Source organism: Squalius cephalus, assembly GCF_949319135.1.
Source record: "Squalius cephalus genome assembly, chromosome: 17".
NCBI lineage: Eukaryota > Metazoa > Chordata > Actinopteri > Cypriniformes > Leuciscidae > Squalius > Squalius cephalus.
Window position 1 is genome coordinate 14,436,829 of NC_137138.1, and position 21,480 is coordinate 14,458,308.

The window sequence follows — 21,480 nt, forward strand, 5'->3', positions numbered from 1 at the left end:
TCCAAAATAACATGTAGCAGTGTAAAAGAAGTAAAATATGTTAGTAATTATAATGGAATAAGAATGTAAAAATTCTACAATAAAAACATGATATTTAGTTGTTCCCTTAGCAAATATTTTTGAAAACTTACATGCACTTTTTGAAGTAATATGTATAAATAACCTTATAATTTAAAATGATAATTTAAATTGTATTTAACAAGGCAGTACATATAGATACTGTAAATTAAGGGTAAAAAGTGTGCTAAAATTATGCTTTTTGTAAATACAATTACCTCATAATTTACAGTAAAAACAGGACATCCCCGTATAACACATTTAATTGTTATTTAAATAAATGCATTTCATTTTTGTCCCTATCAGTTATGCATATTGTGGTGGTTTATGTTACATTTTATGTTGTTTAGTTCATGTTTATTAGGTCATGTTTAAGTCATGTGCATTGCCCTGGTGGTGTTTAGTAATTGTGTGGGTAACACAAACTATTTATGTTCATTAGTCATAGGTCAAGAAAAGGCTAGTTTTGAAAAACTTTAAGTCTTAAGTCTCATTTGGCCTTCTTTTACCACTTATTTGTTTTATGGCTTCTAGGTTAGTAACATTATATAGGTTAATTAACTATCCCATAATGCCTGAAATATGGCCAACCTATTATTTAGAGTTACTTTCTGACAACCACAGCTGCCATTCTTTAAATTAATACATTTTTTACAGTATACTGTAATCTTAATATGTTTAAAAAAAATTAAAAAAAAATTAAATACAGAGCATGACAAAGCTAATTGACAGTAATGCAAATGTCCACTGCTTGCTGGGTTTGTACTATAGCTGTTATTTATTGGAATGATCTGTCTTACAGGCTGTGCTCAGTTAATGTTTTCTGACTGCACATCCAGACTGATGAAATCCAACCTTTATGGCTCTAAAATATTCATGGCGATGCTCAATGTCTTTCCACTCTGTAAGTATGACATGCTTTGTTCATCTTGTTCCGATTTCCTTTAGTGAACGGCCTGTCAGTTCTTAAGATAATCAGACAGTTCATCACTCTTTTCATGCTTTTGGACTATTGGTCATTTTTGTACTTTCAGCTCTGTCCAGGGGGTTGTAAATCATATTGCATCATCACATTAAACTGTATTCTGTATCTGCTGGTCAGTTTTTTTCCCCGTTACAAAATGATTATTGTCATTTTGAAATGAGTATCTGGTTGGACACCTGATCATGGAGTTACACACAATCAGGTGTCCAACCAAATACTTGTTTCAAAATGACAGTAATCTTGGTTTGTTCTTTACTGAGTGGGTTTGAGTTTGCTGGTTTCTTGTTTGTGTTTCTCACAGCATGCAGAAGAACCTCACTTTTACGGGGACAACATATTTATTGCGTGAGAAATCAACTTCACATGAGTGATGTGACATTTAGTTTAATTTGAAGCAACTGTTAGATTCCACATGTCAAACTGTTGCATATTAAGTTCACCCAAAAATTAGGATTCTTTAATTATTTACACATCCTCATGTTATTCCAAATGAACAGATTGAAATTTAAGTTGTTCACTGAAAATCTTGGTGGAAGGAAGACATTTTTGGATCAACTTGATGGCAGATTTCTTATTTTTTGGGTGAAATTTGTGTATATGTGACCCTGGATAACAAAACCAGCCACATGTCGCACGGGTATATTTGTGGCAATAGCCAACAATACATTGTATGGCTCAAAATTATTGATTTTTCTTTTATGCCAAAAATCATTAGGATATGAAGTAAAGATCATGTTCCATGAGAATATTTTGTAAATTTCCTACCGTAAATATATAAAGCATATATTTTTGTGAGTGAATGCAGCAAAATTGCGAACATAAATGGACAACTTTAAAGGCGATTTTCTCAATGTTTCGATTTTTTTGCACCCTCAGATTCCAGATTTTTTAGTTGTATCTCAGCCAAATATTGTACTATCCTAACAGACCATAGCTTATCTATCTATTTATCTATCTATCTATCTATCTATCTATATAAATGGAACTGATATAGGGACAAATGGAGCAAATAAAAAAAAAACTACAAATATGTCATAAACACTTTAAACTGAGAACAAAGTCATTTTTTGTGAGAAATTATATAAATGACTATACATGTGGGGTTATTATATATTATGCTATTATAATATTTATACATATTTTGAATTGGCTTTTTTATTTTATTTATTTTAGTCATTTTGTTATGTGCTTTTGTCATTTTTCTTCTTTTTTGTTGTTCTATTTCGGTTTTAGTTTGAGTAATTTTACTACTTCAAGTTTTCATAAAATATTTATATTCTATTTTATATCTTCTTTTTGTCAATTAATGAAAAAGATGTATTATTTTTAATATTTTTAATAGATTAACAATCATTCATTAGTTAACATTAGTAAACTACATTGGATAACATGAACTAACAATGAACAATAATTCTGGAGTATCTTAATGGTAATTTTTAACATGTACTATTAGGCCTACATTATTAAAATCAAAAGTTGTGTCTCTTGAGATTAGTTAATGCACAGCGTACTAACATGAGCAAACAATAAACAATTGTATTTTTATTAACAAACGTTAAAAAAGATGAATAAATGATAACGACACCAGTGTAGTCGCCCACCAGAGAATCTGTGGGGATTTATGGAATTGATGGCCACAGGTCACAGGTCATGCTGTAGGATCTTCTTTAACAGTACCAGGCAGAGAATGTCAACACTGGGGCGGGATGAGATTCAGGGAGCCTCTTTAGAGTAATGTTCACAGAGCTAGAGGAGTAGAGGCCTGTCTGGATGAGTAACAGTCCTGTCTGTCTGAAACAGTCCAGCAGTCCCTCTATCAACAGCCAGAATGCTGTTTTCTTCCAAAAATAAAGGTCTGTGCTTCACGGATTCTGTGTAGGTGAAAGCAGCTGGCACTCTCGCCATTTATAGGTCTGAAACCAGCTCTGGCTATGGTTATGATTACTGATTGTTACAAGTGTGCTGTAATGTAGTTTGTCATAACATCAGACCTTCTCTGGTTTACTGTCAGTTCTTGTCATGGCTTTAGATCTTGTACTCCAAGGGGGGTGATTGAACATGAATGGGGGGGGAAAGTCTTTCTGGCTTGTTGGATAAAGTGAGAGCACTCCATCGCACTATGATTGGTTATTATTGGCTATGATTGGTTCACGCAATAAATCCCACTTCTTGTTTTCGTGCTTGGTTCGCAAATCAGTCTGAATGAACAAAATGATTGCATTCATGGGAAGACTAATTAAAAAGTACGTAAACAGCTCAGCCACTAATATCACCGCTTTATGTCACTTCAAAATCAAACTTAAGAGTTGCCTGAAAACGTGTTTTTTTTTTAGTGAGCAAACAGCCCGGTGAAATTAAAGGTACATCTTTGTGTTTATGACCAGCGTGTACCAAGCATGACTGATGATCTGAAAATTAGTTGACTATTAAAAAGAACAACTGAACATCAGTTCACAAATAAAATATATTATAGAATTGTATTTGGTTTCTTTTTTCTTTTTTTGATGTAATGTAAAGTAATGTTTATTTAACCAGGAAAATGTGACAAACTTAAGTGTAACTGGGACATGAATTTACATTGAAGCCATTATTTTTGAACTTTCTATTGATCAAAAAATCCTAAAATATTAAGCTAATAGTGCTCTTTGATGAATAGAAAATAGATAGAATTATTTTTTTATTATTAAATAAAACAAACTTTTGAACTGATATATTCCAATTGTGCAGCAATAATTTAGACATATTAAAATAGAAAAAGAAAACCATAGGTATATAGCAATAATAATAGGTATGTTTGGGGGATTTTCTGTTATAAGGGTTGTGATTATCTGGTACAGTTTTTGATCTATTTATTCCCAGTTCATCACTATTTTCTACTAATGTTTTTTTTATGTAGTGATGAATAACGGCAGAATTTTTTTCCACATATTTTATTATTACAAATATTTTTGCGTGTAAAGGCGAACTTCGTGATCTAACTATTGTGAAAAATTCTTATGGAGAATTTTTTCTATATGTTTTTATTATTCCAGACAAAAGCAAATCTCCTGAATGCACTGTAAAAGAAACACAGCAGGCATGAGAGGAATCCAGAACAATACTTTGAAATTAATGGTGTGACCAAAGCCAGGAGACATACCCGAGATGATTTCCTTCACTTCTGCTGAATCTGGGACAGGATTGTTGTAACCAACACAGTCTCACCCCCAAACGTCACATACTGACGCGTCTTGACCAAACGGCAATATACGACGAAAAGGGTACCCCTAAAACGTCCGTATGTGACTATTCGGGTTATGGGTAGGTTTAGGTATGCGTTAGGGTACCGCTAAGAGGCGCTGCTGGTGCGCTTATGTCTTCGTCTCATATGGACGTTTTAGGGGTACCCTTTTCGTCGTATATTGCCGTTTGGTCAAGACGCGTCAGTATGTGACGTTTTGGGGGAACTCATTAAAGGGAGAGTTCACTCAAAAATGACACTTCTGTCACTGTCATGTCATTGCAAACTTGAAGGATTTTCTTTCTAAAAATTAGACATTTTGAAGACTTTGCAATTACAATAAACAGACAGAATTTCCTCTTTTGTGTTTCTTGAAAGAACAAAGTCGTACAAGTTTGGAACACCTTGAGGCTTGAGTAATTGATGGCAGAATTTTCATTTTGGATATAGCTTGTTATACACTGTAGGTATTTATCTGAAATCTATGTGTAAGAGATTAGCTGTAAGAGTCACATGGTGTTGGAATCGTGCTTCACTCGGTGAGAATCGTAAAACTTTACAGCTGCTTTCATCTTTGTTCACATTCTTTAAGAGTCAAGACTTGCTTTGATTCTGGTGACCAGTAAAGGCTTATTTCAGACTGTACTACCTGGATGAGAACATATGACTAAGACTGACCAAACCAAGACATGAGCAAACAGGTTAATTACAGTTTATTAGCAGAATAGTGAGTGTGCTTGCAAGCATTTCCCCGTTGGTTAGGAAGGTTTTTTTGTGTTTGAGAAATCAGCAGGATGCCTCTTGACTCACGTTTTTGATTTGAGCTGTCACAATCACTCATCGAAATCAATAGATGTGTAGCGTCATAAACATCTGATATCAGATGTACTTGACTCATTGCATAGAGTCATGAGGAAGTTATAATGACAAATTAATTAGGAGTTTATCAACTTTATGTTTTTTGGTGGCTTGGCAGGATCAACCCCCTTCCCACATTACAGATGAGGAACTTGCTTTAGTATTAATGTCTCCTTCACGCTCATTATGGTTTCATAGAACCGGCCCGCGTTCCCCTCTCAGCTTCAGCCCTGCATGGCTTGTGTCGGTTGGTTCATTCCATAGAAGAGTGACATGTGGCATACGTATGACCATCAAAGGATATTTGCGCCATATGGAGAGCTTGTCCTCTTCTTATCTCGCTCATCACGAGAAGATATATTTAGTGGATGATATGTGTGGTATGGTCTAAATCAATATCAAAATATAGCTGCAAGCGATAATCATTAAGGTCCAAGCAGATTGGAAAAATGTGAAGCCACATTTCAATGCTGCAGTTGTTTTGATGGTACATTTCAACTTCCTTGATTTCAGCTGCTTAGTTTTAAGGATACAATTATAGCATACAGCACTATATTTTTACACAAATGTCATGCAACAGGTTGAATGTTTTCCAGAAAATTCAAAATGACAGAATTTTGGGTAACACTTTATGGGGCTAAATGTAGAATTCAGAAATCCTTGTTATTAGCCATACCGGTGGCCGTTAAGTGAACTGCAGCCAGCAACTTATTGCTTTTGCTCGCACTCGTGCACATGTAACGTACAAGAGACTGTACATGATTCAATACTCAAAGCTAGTTATTTTTACCTTTTTATTTAGACCTTTTTTTGCGATATACTGATAACAAACATCCTGACGCCATCCACGCTGCTGAGGGTGACGTTTATTAATAAGTAAATATGTGCTGCACGCTTTCCTCTCAATACCAAAATAGACACACCACAAAAACGTGAGAAAACAGCAGTTAAGTAAGCATCTGATCACATATAGATATGTTTGCACAAGCTCTGCAATTCACCGGCATCATGTCAACAAAAAAGGTCATTGAAAGTACACTGTTATGTTTGATTATAAAGTAAGCGTCACATCCTTTCCATTTTCCTGGCAAAAAATGACCAGTGTCCTTCACATTAATTTTTTTTTTTTTTAGTTCTGTTTTTTATTTAGATTTAATTAATTTCTATTCGTAGTCATTTTAGTACTTCACCTTAAACCTATTTTATTTCAGTTAGTTGGCAAGGCAACATTTCTAATTTTTGTTTTTAAGTTATCTAATATTTATGTTTTAGTTAACAATAATGACACAGGTACACACACTCCGAACCACGGTCACCTGGACTCCTCAGCATTTAAGAGTAATTGAAAAAAGAATGCCATTGTAACAGAATATACAGAGTATTGCGTTTCACTTCGACCGCAGGGTAAACTGGACACACGTTTTCCCTCTGTTGTGCTCTCTGCATGATTACAATGTTCCAGAGCATCTTTCTCTTTCTTTTTGCCTCAATGGACACAGAAACTACTGGGAGACATGTGGTCTGTTCTCTTCACATCATTGCAATTTAATTGCTGATCAAAGAGGGGGTTGAGAGTTCAAATTGGTGCAACAGATGGAAGGCACACTTTGATATATTAAGGGGGAAAAACAGAATATACGTAGATAGATAGATAGATAGATAGATAGATAGATAGATAGATAGATAGATAGATAGATAGATAGATAGATAGATAGATAGATAGACAGCAATAGATAGATAGATATAGATATAGATATACAGCAATATGTGCACTGGACAGGATATGTTTGTTGGACTCGTCTGGTATGAAAACAGTGGAATGTCTGATATTTCGTATGTGGTTTCAGCAGGTGCTTTTGTGAGAGACTCATGTGATCATAATGTTTTAGGTCATGCAGTGTTATGGCAACTGTTACTGCTTGAAAATGTCAAGATTAAAATGTACGTTTATGCATGTGGTAAATTTATTATGATGTTTGAAGCTTTGAATTTAATCAAAGCTTCTGGGAATTATTTGTTTTAGGAAAAAGAGGGAACCCTCACCCTCACTAAACTCATCTGTACATTGTTTATATTTTGGACATTTATAGATATTTAGAATAACAAGCTGAACAGGAAAAAGAACTGTGAACTTTAATACGTTTACGCCTCAATTGCTTTATTTTCTTAGATGACTGACAACATTATGTGAAAGCAAATTGACCAACAGTGTCTCTTGCATCTGCTCTGGTCCCTATTCATTTATTTTAATTTAATAATTTAATTTAAAACAATAGTAATAATAACTACAATATGTAATAATAAATATAATATTACATTTAAATTTAAAAATATATTATGAATAAAAAAGAATAATAATAATATAATACAAATAAGATGTTTTACTTAATACGTATTTTCATATTTATTCATATGAATTAATATTATCTATTATTCTTATTATTCATTGTCATTTTCAACACCTGATGCACAAGTTAAACTTAAGTTTTTTGTGTTTGGTTTAGTACAAGGGGTAGAACATATGTTTCTGTCTGTAGCAGCGCTCAGTAACCTGAGGCAGTCATTGATAGAGTGATCCTGCACACACTGACTCCAGTTCAAGTGTGACATTCAACCTCCACCTCCTGCTTAGGGAGGGCAAAGGTACTTCTGGTGTCATCCTGTCGATTAGCCAGCCGTGTCATTAATTGGCTCTACTTTTTGTGACCTCTGGATGACTGTAGTTTGCTCACCGTCCTCCATACAACTCCTAACAGAATTTCATAAATATCGGTTTTAACTTTTTTTCATTGGCTATACGTGCTAGAAGCAAAACAAGAATCTAAATTCACTTACACACTCTACTGAGTTTATCAGTCTCGGTTAGGTTTGACTGGAGGGAGATTGCTTTGTCCTAAAGAGCCTGGGAATGTTTTCGTCTCCAGTCTCCTCCCACTTAAAGCCACCTGGGCCTCATTTCCTCACTTCCTCTCCTTACACTTCATATCTTTCACTGAGAGTTAAAACACCTGATAAAACGCCCTGCTGACACCTGAGGCCAACTAAACGATTCATTTCTGAATGATAAAAACCCTGGGGGGCTTTATGAGAGTATGACTTTTTTTGTTGTTTGTTCAAGAGAGATTATCATTTCAATCTTTATTACCTAATTCAGTAATTATTTGTTTACACTTTTTGGAAATAATAAGTTTTGTATGATCTGATTGAGCTAGAACACAACTGTTGACCTGTGTTTCTTTTCTGTACTAATTTCAAATGTTGTACATTGCCTTTTTTCCTCAGCGCGACATTTTCTTAAACATTGCATTGTTCCGCATTGACAGATCCAGTTAGATTGTGTTATCATTTATTCATTCCGCTTCGCTTTCCCTGAAACTAGAACTAATCTAACCAATGTATTATTTACCATTAGTGAATACTTACCTAATGCATATTTCAACACCAGGCAGCTGCGTCTTTGTCTTGGAGGTGCTGATCACTTAGTGTTATTGAATGAGCTTGGAGATTGTGACAGGTCAAAGGTTCAAATGACCAGAGGTCAATGTCACACACATATAAGCACAATGACAATTAAGGGTTTGTCTTGGTCCACCCTGTTATAGCCTTTGCAGCAACTTTAACGGTCACTGACCTGGGTATTTTCTGGTTGGAAATTATACTAATCAATATATATACAAATAAATGTATTATGTAAAACCAAATGCAAAAACCAAATTATATATATATATATATACAAATGAATGTATTATGTAAAAACCAAATGCATACTGTTAAGAATAATACATCTTACAGAGTCACTGGTTTAATCAAATCTGCTGCACATTTCTGATATGGATTCTGTGGCATAGCACACAAAATATGTCTTGCTGCTTTTTGTTTTGAAACTGGGAAACGGTTAGGAAATTGGTGCAAATTACCCTCAAATTGAAGGTTGTCAGAGGTGTCAAACAGTTCACATTGTAGCGTCACTTGTGATAGATGTGAATTGCATGAACTGTGTTGCACAAATAGTGAATTTTTGTAGTGCACCCTGTTTAGAAGCAGTATACTGTATTAGCTTATTGGTACTAAGCTTAGGGGCCCAGTGCCATTCCTGCATAGAAATGCAGGAACGGTATTGGAGTTTCCTCTTAAATATTGTGGTTGGCTTGTAAATTAATCATTAAGAAAATCTTGGATTAAATGAGAGCAAGATAAATGTAGGCTTTGAAACTGGTCAGTATATTTACCCATATTTAGCTTTCAACATAGAACTTAGGAACAAACAGTCCTTTGGAAGTTCGCTGCCTGAAACCCTCTCTTTTAGCTTGCACAGTGACACACCTGAGAGAGAGAGCCCAGGCAAAGGTCCTCGCTGCAAGAAAGGTAGAATTTCACCCCCTTTGAAGTAACAGAGAAGGATTCAGGCCCCTTATTAGCCAGATAGAATCTACACTCAGACATGTAAGTTAGCGATTCAAATCTATTGGGACAGATTGAATTCCGTTAAATAGTGCTGTTTTTTAGTTTTCTCAGGCTCTCTTGGCTATCTCTTATGAGGCAGCAAACAATGAGAAACACTGCAGGACATTCAGTGGCAGAGGCTGGCTGGGAAAAATCCTCTGGCTGTCTCATATTCGCTCCTTTCACAAATCCCTCCATAGATAGGTTATCTGCGTAAATGGCAGTCTGTACCCCAGAGTACTTTAATATGATAATGATTATTTTTAAAGCTTTTTTTGGTCAGCAGATTTTATTTTTTTTTATCAAAATTGTATTTTATTTTAGTTGGCCAATTAAAATAAGTGAAATATTCATGGAATAACTGTGAAAATGCACTAAAGCAGACAACATGCAAAAGTAATCGTACAGTTTTTATGCTTTTAAACTGTACTTGCAATTGTTGTTCTAAATTGTCGTGAATTATCTAGGATTTTTCCAGTGTTACATGCGCATATGTTCTCTCTCCTTTATTTCTGTTAAATGTAAGTTTAATTAAATGTAATTGTTTCTCTATATTTTTTCCAAATAGGTTAAATCTTGTAAGAAGCACTGCTAAACATGATTATTGAACATTATTTAATTTATTATTTATAAATGTACTGTATACTCTAAATAGGCAATGTATCCCAGAAGATACTTAACTGTTAAATTTAAAATAAAGGCATTAGAAAAGTGTCAGAAAAGACATGAAAACTTTATTTCGGTGTAATAGAAAATAGCAATTAATGATAATTGTGGAAAATTAAAAGCATTCAAACCATTAAACAGGTTAATCGGCAAATATTAGAATTGGTCAAAAGTCACAATGTCGTCCGTGCACTTTTATCTTCCATCGTCTAGGGTGGTCCAATATTCACTAGAAACCAAAAGAACATTCAGTTCCTCTTTAAAAATCAATTAAGTGTGTCGCAATAATCAGAGTTCTTTGAGTTCCCATTCTTTTGATTGGTTCCTTGTCCTTAGTGTTGGCAGGAAATGTCTGACAGAGGAAGTGTGTGATAAGACCAAGGTGTTTGCAGGGAGATGTGAGATTAAGTGCTGGACCAACATTTCTGAGGACCCCGGCCACCGGGTTAGACAAGTAATAGGTAGATGGAGCTCTTGGGGGTTACGGGGAAAGGAAAGACACCTTTGATTGAAAACAGCCATTTATCCTCAAACATGAGCTTTTGAGAGGATTAGTCTAGGGTTTTGGGTTTTCTCCTGCTGTTAAAGTGTGTCTCACTAGAGGGACCCAGTGCCAGTACAGTTTTGTTTTAACTACAGACTCAAGAACAAGAACAGCACCCCACATCTTTGCCATTTCAATGACAATATGCAGATACGAATGCAAGAAATAATACTTTGAACTTTGTGCTATAGAAAATGATGACAATGATTTGCCGGGCAATGTGTTTTGCAAAACAATATGCTCTACTAAGTAAATGATGAATGAAATTGGCAAAGGTATATCTGCTTCTGTGAGCACAATGGAAACTTTGTATCTGAAGACTTCTTGACATAATATTGACAGAAAATCATACTGTTTTATGAATGCTTTCAAATGCACTAGGCACAGTTTAGTTGTGCTAACACATGTTTCTTTTCCCTCTTTTTTTGCAGCCCTTCCCCCCACCCGTAATGAGTAAACGTCTCCCCCCGGTTAGTGGTTGTCTTCCTTGCTTCTTTGCGACTCCAACAGATCTTTTGGCACAATGTAAGCCTGGCATGAATGTGAAATGATTATGCAACATGAGAATTTCAATTAAATTCCCCCTCACAGAAATGTCTAGAAACACACATAATCCCTTAAAGATCTTCTCACACCTTGTTTAGTTAAAGTACTAACTGACTTGGCTCTCAGCTGCGCTACAGGTTGGAATTTAAGACTGAAGATGTGCCCAAATATGATATAAATGATATTTTCTTGGCAGAAGTTGAATCTGGCTTGGTTTTTCCACAGAAAAACAGCAAGGGATGTCGAACAAGAGGAGAATAAGCGGAGATACGGATTCTGTTGAGCAATATGAAAAGGAAATTAAACCACACACAAACCAGATTTGAAATAAAGATTGTTTTCAGGGTGAGTTCTGTCCCACAACAGCATTGATGTCTCATTTTATTGTAGGAAATGCCCTTTTTAAATGTAGTTCAATGGCTAAGACTTTTATATCGCTATAAAAGTTTCCAAAAGTGTATTCAAGGTACAAACAGTGCAGGTACATCCGAGTCTTGCTTTTTTTTCTCTAACGTAGGATAGAAGACTGATGAGGATGGCGGTAAATGAGGTAAAAGCAGCAATCAGCTCCAGGTGTCTCTGATATGGCTCACATGCCACGGGGGGGGGGGGGGCTGCAGCAGTTTGCCGGAGGAGACCTGTACGGGCCGTTGCATGGGGCTCCCAGCCCAGATGGGAGGGAACGGGGTGGGAGGGGCAGTAAGAGAGAGGGAGACACTGAGAGTGGGTGAGGCAATTGGGAGAAACAGAGTGAGACAGATAGGAGAGGGGCGAGGAAAAATGCCCCTCGTCGCCTCTCATTCTGACGCACACATGCAAGCAAAACATGCACGCGCACACGTGGATCTTCAAAGCCGACTGCTTTCACAGTCTCCCTATTAGCTAAAGAGATTACATCTGGGGCCCTGAACCAAATAAATAAGGTGAGAGGAGTGTCAGAGCTCAGTCTGCTCCACCTCAGGATCCTCTCAGCACTTCAGTGGTGAGCAGAAAGGAAACACACTCTAAATCAGAGGGACATTGAGAGAGCTGGACACAGCAGGGATTACACTTTTTTTCCTACTGTGGATTCCTCTCGTTTCATCAAGAACAGATTCGCTGGCCTGTTGCATTCGGCCGTTTTGCCGTTCTTCTCCAGAACATTTTCGTTGTCTCTTGCTGTCCTTGTTTTTCCCCGTCCGACAGGGGTTCTTCAGTGGATTGTACGTGGGAGAGCAGGAGGAGGTGAAGCAGTTCCCCACGGAGGTGTTTTGAGTTATGGATGTTGACACATTCCTTCTGGACACGAGGGGAACCGGATCCAGCCTGAGCAGCACAAGCAGACGCAACCGCCACGGACGTTTCACGGGGCTGCACCTCCTGGTATCACCCTTTCTCCCGTCCAGTTCTTCAGCATGTACCTTTCTGTGAGGCTCTTCCCAGTCTTCCGAGCTCCAAGACAATGTGCAAATGGAAAGTGACTAAGGGTGCCTCAGCCTGGTTCCGTCTGTCCTGCCTTTCCCTGCCGCTGCTGCTCCTGCTCCTGTGTTCGGCTTTGCCTGTGGCCTGCCATGACTCCCACAGGGCCGTACGCGCCCCGAGGGGCGCCAACTCCTCGTCGTCTGCCGTGGTGGGGCGGCATGTGCGCAGCTACAACCACCTCACGGGGGATGTGCGCAAGAGGAAACTCTTCTCCTACCAGAAGTTCTTTCTCAGGATCGATAAGAACGGAAAAGTCAATGGCACCAAAAGCAAGGATGATCCGTACAGTAAGTTATGACCATTTTTCTCCTCTTTCTCTTCACATGTGGGTCCCATAGAAGAAATGTCACTGTTTATTTCCTGCCTCCTTTGATTTCGGAGTCAAACATCCAGCACATAATATAAACCTTACTTGATGTTGGTGGGCGCGAGCTGCTGTGCGTGGAGCTGGGCTTCACATGCGTTGCTAAGAGGTAGTCAGCCCTAATGTTGGTCCTTAGGTTTCAGTGCCCAGATTTATTCATAGCCATTTTCCTGGAACCAATTTGAAAATAACAGAGTAGTCTTTTTTCTGTAAAATATGCAAAATTTTGGAAGTTACTCCTGAACATCACGCTAAATGCGTAAATGGCTTTTTATTAATTTAAAGCTTATGTCAGGCTGTTTTATACTTTTTTCTGTGTTCATATAATTCAATCATAAATCATCTTTAAATAATCAGAATAATTTCAACTTCATTTCACTGTTTGTGGCATGTCCAGACACCCGGCAAGGAGCTCGAAGCACCTGGCCACCACACTGCGAAAACTCCCACTGCACTTTTTCGTTAGTAGGTTGCGCACACATTGCCACTAATAAAAAAAGCTTTGACATATGGGTCCCATGTGCGTGCTGCTTGGCTTTTTTAGACAAGGGTGTGCTGGAACTCCGCAAGACATGGCTGTGGGTATTTCAATTAGCTGAAATGCCTCTTAAATGTGTTGCACAGAAAGTCTCTTAATAAATCCAAGCCCAAGCTTGAAGAGTTTTGGAAAGCTTTCAACTACCATCAAAGAGTTTGTCCAGAAAGCTGGACAGTGTTAGATGTCCAGTGTTGTAGATGTTGAGCACACATGATTATCTTTTTTAACATAATTATAATTATATGATATGATTGCCAGCTATTTATTTAAATTAAACATAATACATTAATACATTACATCATTATATATCATATATCATCATTATATATATATTACATCATTATATATATATATGTGTGATTTTGTACTAATACCTTTGCCAGTGATCTCTGTACAAAAATTCTTGCCGCTTGCTTACCACATGTGAAAATTGCACTGTCCTCGTTAGCTCCCACAGTGACCCTTAGGCATGAAACATACTGGTAATAATGTTCCGGCCAGATGCACTGGTCGGGATTCACATCTCATTTCAGTGCTGATATATCTGAAGTGTGGATATGGCCTGGAATGTCTGCGGGAGGCATAGCAAAGGGGAACCACTTGTTGGTGAATGGATCATTTCTCCAAAACAGATTGGACCTCTTCCATCCCTCTGCTTTCCCTGCGTTTTTTTGCGGACGCTATAATTGAATTCGAAGGGCCTCTGGTGCCCACAAGGTAGCAGCAGTGCTCCCCGTGTCCCTCGCTTTAAAACAGCGGCGCAGTGCAATGTTAGTGCGCGGCGTTTACAACAGGCTTGTTTGCTTGATTTATTCTGTAATCAGAGAGCATTGTTGTTGCCGCAAATGCCCGTAAAAAGGGCAGAAATGAGTGGCTTGCTATGTTATGTATCATCATGCACTTGAAACATCAAAACATCCTCAAATGATTTTACTCCAGTTGGAGCCACTGGCATTTTAAAAGGAACCAGTCCCTTTGCGGTGTAATATTGCTCTCAAGTTAACAAAAAGAATATTCCCATGAACAGCACGGCATGTTATTGTATATAGTCTGACGTCATGTCGACAATAATCTTTGTGTTTGAATAGAGCTGAACTTTACGAAGAGGGAAAAGTCTGTGCACAATATATCTGTGCCTGTCAAACTCGTTTTAAAAAATATAGATTTTATACTTCAACATTCAATGTTTATGAAAAGCACACTTTGCATTCTGCTGAAAGTAATAGTCGAATGAACTGAAGGTCAGTATTTTTTCTGCATGATCATAACTTCAGCCAGAGTTACAGAATATAAGAAGTATAAGATGTTACCCATTTTGTTTACCAAATTCTGCAGTTTTAATGAGACATTAATAGAGTCTATTTACCAGCAATGCACATATAAAATGTCACATCTTGATGTGAAATTTACATTTACACCACCGTAAATACGCGCAGTAAATCAAAAGCCCGTATTTTATGAGAGGGCCAATATTTGTTTTGCATATTTGATGTGGAAAAATATTTGCAGAGAGCCTAAGTATGATAGATTGTTACATTTCCCAGATTCAAACTCCCAGTCAGAGAGTCTCTTTGTCCATGTTTGAGGTTCTCAAGTCCAGCCTTCTTTAGTTTTCAAGTCCACAAAAGACCTGTCTATGTGCAGCTTGAAATCCTATCCCACCCATATTGTTTGATTTTCTTTCAGAATCCATCAGCTCAGTATCACTTTTGTCACATTGTGTCTCCCCCAAGACATTTTTGGAAATGGCACCCCGTGCTGGAACTCGGAGCTGTCCTCGGTGTATTGAGCGAGCCTAACAACAAGCTCACTGTGATGCAAAAGCTCTCACAAGGACCGACCCGAGTTGAATCTTTCTTTTCCTGTTTTGATCTTGTTTGCCCTCTCTTTCCTCTGCGCAATTGTTTTGTGTTTATCATACGGTCCTCGTACTGAAGAAAACGTCAGAATCAACACAAGTGCAAAACCTCTGGCGTTGTAGTTCAGCGGCATTGGCATGGCCGGAGGAAATTGTTAATGAGGATCATTAGGCCTTGACAGCTTTGATTGAGGGGATGTGTTCGATCGGAGTTCAACTACTGGTTGAATCTTAAGGTCTAAAGTGCAGGGGTCTTTCCAATCATCGTGTCAGCTCTTGGGCAGCAGATCAAACAAGGGTCAGGCCAGCGGTCATTATACGTCTCACTTCATTTGGGGGCAGTTTAATCTAATAGGGCTCAATTAAGAATACAGATTATTGCTGGTCTAATGAGGTGTTTCCAGGCCAAACTCCATTAGCTTTGCTCAGAGTGGTACTCTTGTTTTTCTTCATGATAGAACATTTATATAAATTGCTAGTTTTAATTCAGGTGTTAAGGTTCAGCCACATGCATACAAAGCAGCTCAACAACAAACCTCTTACTGGATGAAATAGCTTGTTTGCTAAATGATAGTTAACGCTCATAACCTGTCTTTCCGCCTACATTCAATCAGCTTCTGTCGGTTTACCTCATATAAAAGCTGTTTTGTCATTTTAATGAGAGAGAAAGACGAATAAGCGTATTCTGCCAAGTGTTTCTCAGAAACTAGAGTGCAGGGACACTGGCCTGCTGGGTAGTGTTGCACTGCATTGCTGTTATGACTTCAGAGGACCTCTAACTGAGGCTGGTGTGATGTTAAATGCTTCATCAGGAACATTAACAAGATAACTGCATGCTAGTTGATGCTAGTTAACTCTTTCCCTGTCATTGACAGAGTTTTCCGTGTTTTCACTATTATACGGTGAGGGGGGGCGCTATTATGCGTAATAGAGTAGAGAAACTCCGGATCAAAGACAGAAAAAGGAGCAGAAACAAGCGATAAAAGCATTGCTTATGCATGTTGTAGCCGTATTTGTTGCCTATAATGCAGAAATAGATTTCACATCTGGAAGAGAGGAGTGCACATTTTTTGTCTTGGCTACGTTCGTTTTTAGCGCAATTTTCCACCGGACAAATTGCGATTGTTAACTCATGATTTCTGTTCTGTGCATCTGTGCGCACCAATCTTGCACTTCTATCTACTCCTCAACCAGACCACCTAGAGACTTCGGGTTTTCGGCATTATGTTAAGGAAGGCCTAATCTCGGGAACGCACAAAAAAAATCCAGGAAAAGATTTACTATCTCTTAGTGTTGTGATCCCATGAGGTGAGAAAATTGCGCTAAAACACTCACTGAGTTTTTATTACTTGTTTTGTGCATAAGTTCGTTTTCTCTGTATCATATATACGCACATTTGAGAAATGATCTTAGACCAAATGTAGGAGGGTTTCTACACAGCATTTTATAAATGAGGCCCCTGGATGCATTCTCTTATTATTTGCATAATCCCAACAACAACAAAAAAACTAAATTACCCACTTTAATACTGAACCTTCTTTATGAGCATTAGGTGATATTTGTTCAGCATCATTCTGCCACCATGATCAGAATTGAAGTATCCTCATGTAATGTAAAGAGCTGTGCAGGTAAAACATCACTCCCCTGGCCTCAAGAGGCGCACTTGCGACTGACGCTAGTGCTGCGTTTTTAGCGCCCTTGTTAGCATGCTGATTCAAATCCCGCTCTGGGGTGGGTTTCCCGAAAGCATCGTTGGCCAACTATGGTCGCAAGTTCCGTCGTTACCAATAGAGTTCAATGGACATTGCGATGAACTTGCGACCATAGTTGGCCAACGATGCTTTCGGGGAAACGCACCCCTGAGTGGGTGCGAGTAGGTCCAGTTACACTCGCTGTTATACTGTTAGGCCTATATACAAATTTAAAAGGCTTGGTTAATGCACACAATGGGTCCCATTCATGAAACACGAGCAGAACGAATTTTTGTGTAAATCGTATGTAAAGTGGTTCTGGCGTAAATTTTCAGATTCATTAAAATGTTCGGATTTTCCAAATGTTAGTTGGTACGAAAGAAATCTACACCTGCTCCCAGCCAAGCGTAAATAGTGCGTTTAACATCCGAACGTTTTGCTCATTAATAAGGCTGCATTTTAATTCACCTTAATCGGGTACATATTTACACAGCATTTTGAAAAAATATTATATATAGTAATTACATACGGTTTTTCTTTTTACTTTTATTATGAGAGCCAGTAATAGCATCTGCAAACGCAACACAAGTCCACAAGTCACAAGTGTTGCAGTCAAGCTTCATGTCGAACCATTTTCTTTTCACTTCTGGGACTGTTCGATTAACAGATGAAACTCCATTAACTTCATCTGTAATATGCTGCCAAGCTTCCTTTTTTTAGGACCTGATACGCCACTATGTACGCTTGAAAATAAAATGTGGCGTTTTGAATGAACTTCTGATAATAAAACTTCAATTTCTGCATCAGAGAAATTTCTCTTTTTCATTCGCTTTTGAGAAGACATGTTGAAATCCTTCATTTGGTGTCATAATATGATGCCCATATATAGTTGTCAGTCGGATTTAATGGGCGGGATTTATGGTAATTGAGAATGAGCATGCACGCGCGTCCCATTTACAACTCATTGGAATTCATTAACACAAACACACACATTTCACTATCACATCTGACGTTTACGAAGTATTTGTGAATCAGGAGAAGAGTTTTCGGGAAGGTCTCTTTACGCGCAAATCACTCACATATTTACTTGTATATTTACGAATGTTTCATGAATGAGACCCAATGTAAATAACAGTGATTTGGTCATAGTGCTCAACCACTCCAAAAAGCATGTTGCAAACAAAACATTTTGACACAATGATTAATTGTGCAGCCTTACTAGTTAGTGATCATGTATGTTGTACTGTATGTTTATCATAACATCAGTATATTCAGTCAGCTCCTGCTTCATAGCTCAAATGTAGCTGTAAAATGACTCACTGGTGAAAATGAACATATGCAATGTGTAAATTTAAATTACATGTTGCCAGCCCTGACCACATGGATGGCACTCTTCAGAAGTGTGTATGTGCTCTCTGTGGTTACGGTGCCCGTTTATAGCTCCCGTGGGAAATCCCAACCACACAAAGTAATAAAAGTGACTTATGAGGATTGAGCTGATGTGCAAAAGGTTAGTGCCAGTGTTTCATTCTCTTTGACCTTGATGTCCTCATATACTTTCTCCTTTCTGATTCATAAATAACAGAGCGGTTTTTACAAGACATCTCTACAAGATCTATGGCCCTCAGAAAAAATCCAACTTGCTGATAACTTTGACATGTTTCCTTATAAATTGTCTACTGTTCCGTTATGTTTCTTCCATCTACTGTATACTAATGTTCAAAATTTTGGGGTCAGTAAGATTATTTTTTATTTCTTTAGAAAAAAGAAAATATTAAGCAACACAACTGTTTTCAACATTGATGATAATAATAAGAAATGTTTCTTGAGCAACGAATCAGCATATTACAGTAGAATGAATACTGAAGGATCATGTGACACTAAAGACTGTTGATGATGTTGGAAATTCAGCTTTGCCATCACAGGAATAGATTACTGTACATTTTAAACTATATTAAAATAGAAAACAGTTATTTTAAATTATAATATTTTTTTATTACAATATCATTGTTTTTTCTGTTTTGTTTTTTAACCATGATATTGAACATTTATTTGCCACAATTTGTATTGTATAGTTTTACCGTGTAAACTTAGATTAAAAGTAAATGTTTTCAAAATGACAAGTCCATTAAACCTACAGCACATGTGTACATTCTGTAGCAGCAGCTCAACATCTTCATCTAGTTAATGCATCCATTTTTCCCATGCTGAAAGTTCAACCTGGAGGAGTGGAAGACCAGATGTATGCCTAACCTCTGACCCCATTACCTAAAACAGAGTGCCATTTGTGCCAAGGGGTGTGCTGGGGAGAAACACCACTGTCTCTTTTCTGCTATGGCCTATCTGATTGCCAACAGACAGTGACCAAAAGCACACTTGTCGACCGCTAGGACAACATTTTTTTACTTTCAGGAAACAATCACAGTAGAATACTACTGATCATTGAGCAATTTATGGTGTAACACTGAGATGTAACATGTTTTAAGCCAGGTACAGGGAGTCTTGATAACTGAGATATCTACTGTACAAATACCCATTGTTCTCTTTATATTTATCGAGCCTTTAGCTAGGAAAGGCTGAGGGAACAGGACTTTGCAATGTCTTTCAGTGTCCTATTAATCTGTTAAGTGTTTGACATGCTACAATACTGGACAAATGTATAGCTGAAAGCAGGGTGAAGTTTTCCTCAAACAGATCTTCTCACAAGCTCCAAGGGGAATTCCTAAGCGATGTGTGCTTGAACAGATGGCGGTGGTTGGGGCATCAAAGCACTGAAGTGAGACCAGGGACAGTGTGAGCAGAGATGCATCTGGCCAGTCAAAAAAGTGAGCAGGAAGTTTGAGTGGTCTTGCTTTGGTCCCCATTAAGATTAAGGGTGTCTGCTAGGAGGAGGTTGGAATCTGTTTGCAGCCACAGAAGGTCGTCTTGAGTGTTTGGTTATCTTATGTGTGTGTTTGGGGATGGTGCATGCATGGTTTCATGTGCTTGTGAGCGCGCAAAGTGTTTCAGTGGTTTCATTGCCTTGGCAGTGCAAACATTGAACAGATTTGTCTGTCATCAAAAATTGGTTGAGCAGTTTACATGGTGGTTAACAAATGCCTGGAGAAAGACATATACTTAATATACTCTGATGGCCTGGAATATGTGAAAAGAGTTTTAAACGGATTGTTCACCCAAATATTAAAATTAATATAATAAATTAATTAATTCGAATACATATCATTTATCTCAGTTCATATAATCCCAGTCCTCTCCTAAATAATTCTTAAAACAACCCATTATGGGGCACTGAGTATATGGAGCCTATATGCAACTGGAAGAGAGAAAGAAGAATTGTACTCATTTTCTGACTTTCTATTCTTTATGTGCTGTTTCAATGAGTCACATTTTAGCAGATTTATAGCAGGACTACTATTTTCACTACTGACCCATTACGTAACATGAAATAACTTCACGTAACTATTTCTTGTGTATTAAGCTCAGACCAAGACATGCGCATTCAAACCGTATGCCCCTGGGAAACAATGTTATCAATATAGTCAAATACACATCATCCGTATTTGGATCACACATCAAGTCACAGGTCAGTGGCAAGTCATGTGTTCCTTTATGTTTTTCTTTAGGCCAAGCACACACTACAAGACTGAAGGTTGCCTGTGCACATTTAAAGATTCACATTTTATTCTACGCACTGTCACAGATTTTCAATTACACTTCTAAACCAAAATACAATACTTGACTTCTGTTTCCCACTCTCACCTTCCTTTTGCCTTCAGTCTTGTAGTCTGTGCTTGGCTTGGCAGGTCATTATTTTTCAGCACAAGATATAGATCTAGAGCCCTAAAGAAAGATATTTAGAGGCAGATGTGCCGTGGTGTTATGTGCTATGAGTTCTCGGAAGATAACTGTTGGATGAGAGGGAGAATGGATTGCCAATAGGTTTGCAGGTTTCAGTAGGAAAATCAGCAACTAAAGCTTGTTTATGAAGTGCTGAAAAAATGAAGGAAAAAAATCATCAATCATAACAAAAAGATTTTAAGCTCTCAAAAAGTCATGTTGTTATGAGTCTGTCTGCAGAGTCCACATATGCTTTCTGTAAACGATCTTGTGCACAATTTAAAAACAAACGAAAATCCAGATATGCAAGGTTCATCGATTTCATTTTTAACATGACAGAGGATGCACAGACATGACCGAGAACATCAGTTTATCGTCATCTGATCTGATGCGTGGCTATTAGCATGAAAAA

The 21,480-nt window shown here is 37.7% G+C and overlaps 1 protein-coding gene across 1 annotated transcript in view; it reads left to right on the plus strand.

The window, feature by feature from the left end:
• fgf10a (fibroblast growth factor 10a) overlaps positions 1-21,480 on the plus strand; it is a 39,989-nt gene that overhangs the window by 11,875 nt on the left and 6,634 nt on the right. Inside the window, exons 3-6 of the mRNA XM_079898465.1 lie at positions 860-961; positions 11,205-11,298; positions 11,545-11,664; positions 11,837-13,067. Coding sequence (XP_079754591.1) covers positions 12,761-13,067 — 307 coding nt within the window. The 5' untranslated portion in view covers positions 860-961; positions 11,205-11,298; positions 11,545-11,664; positions 11,837-12,760. The remainder of the gene's footprint in view (positions 1-859; positions 962-11,204; positions 11,299-11,544; positions 11,665-11,836; positions 13,068-21,480) is intronic.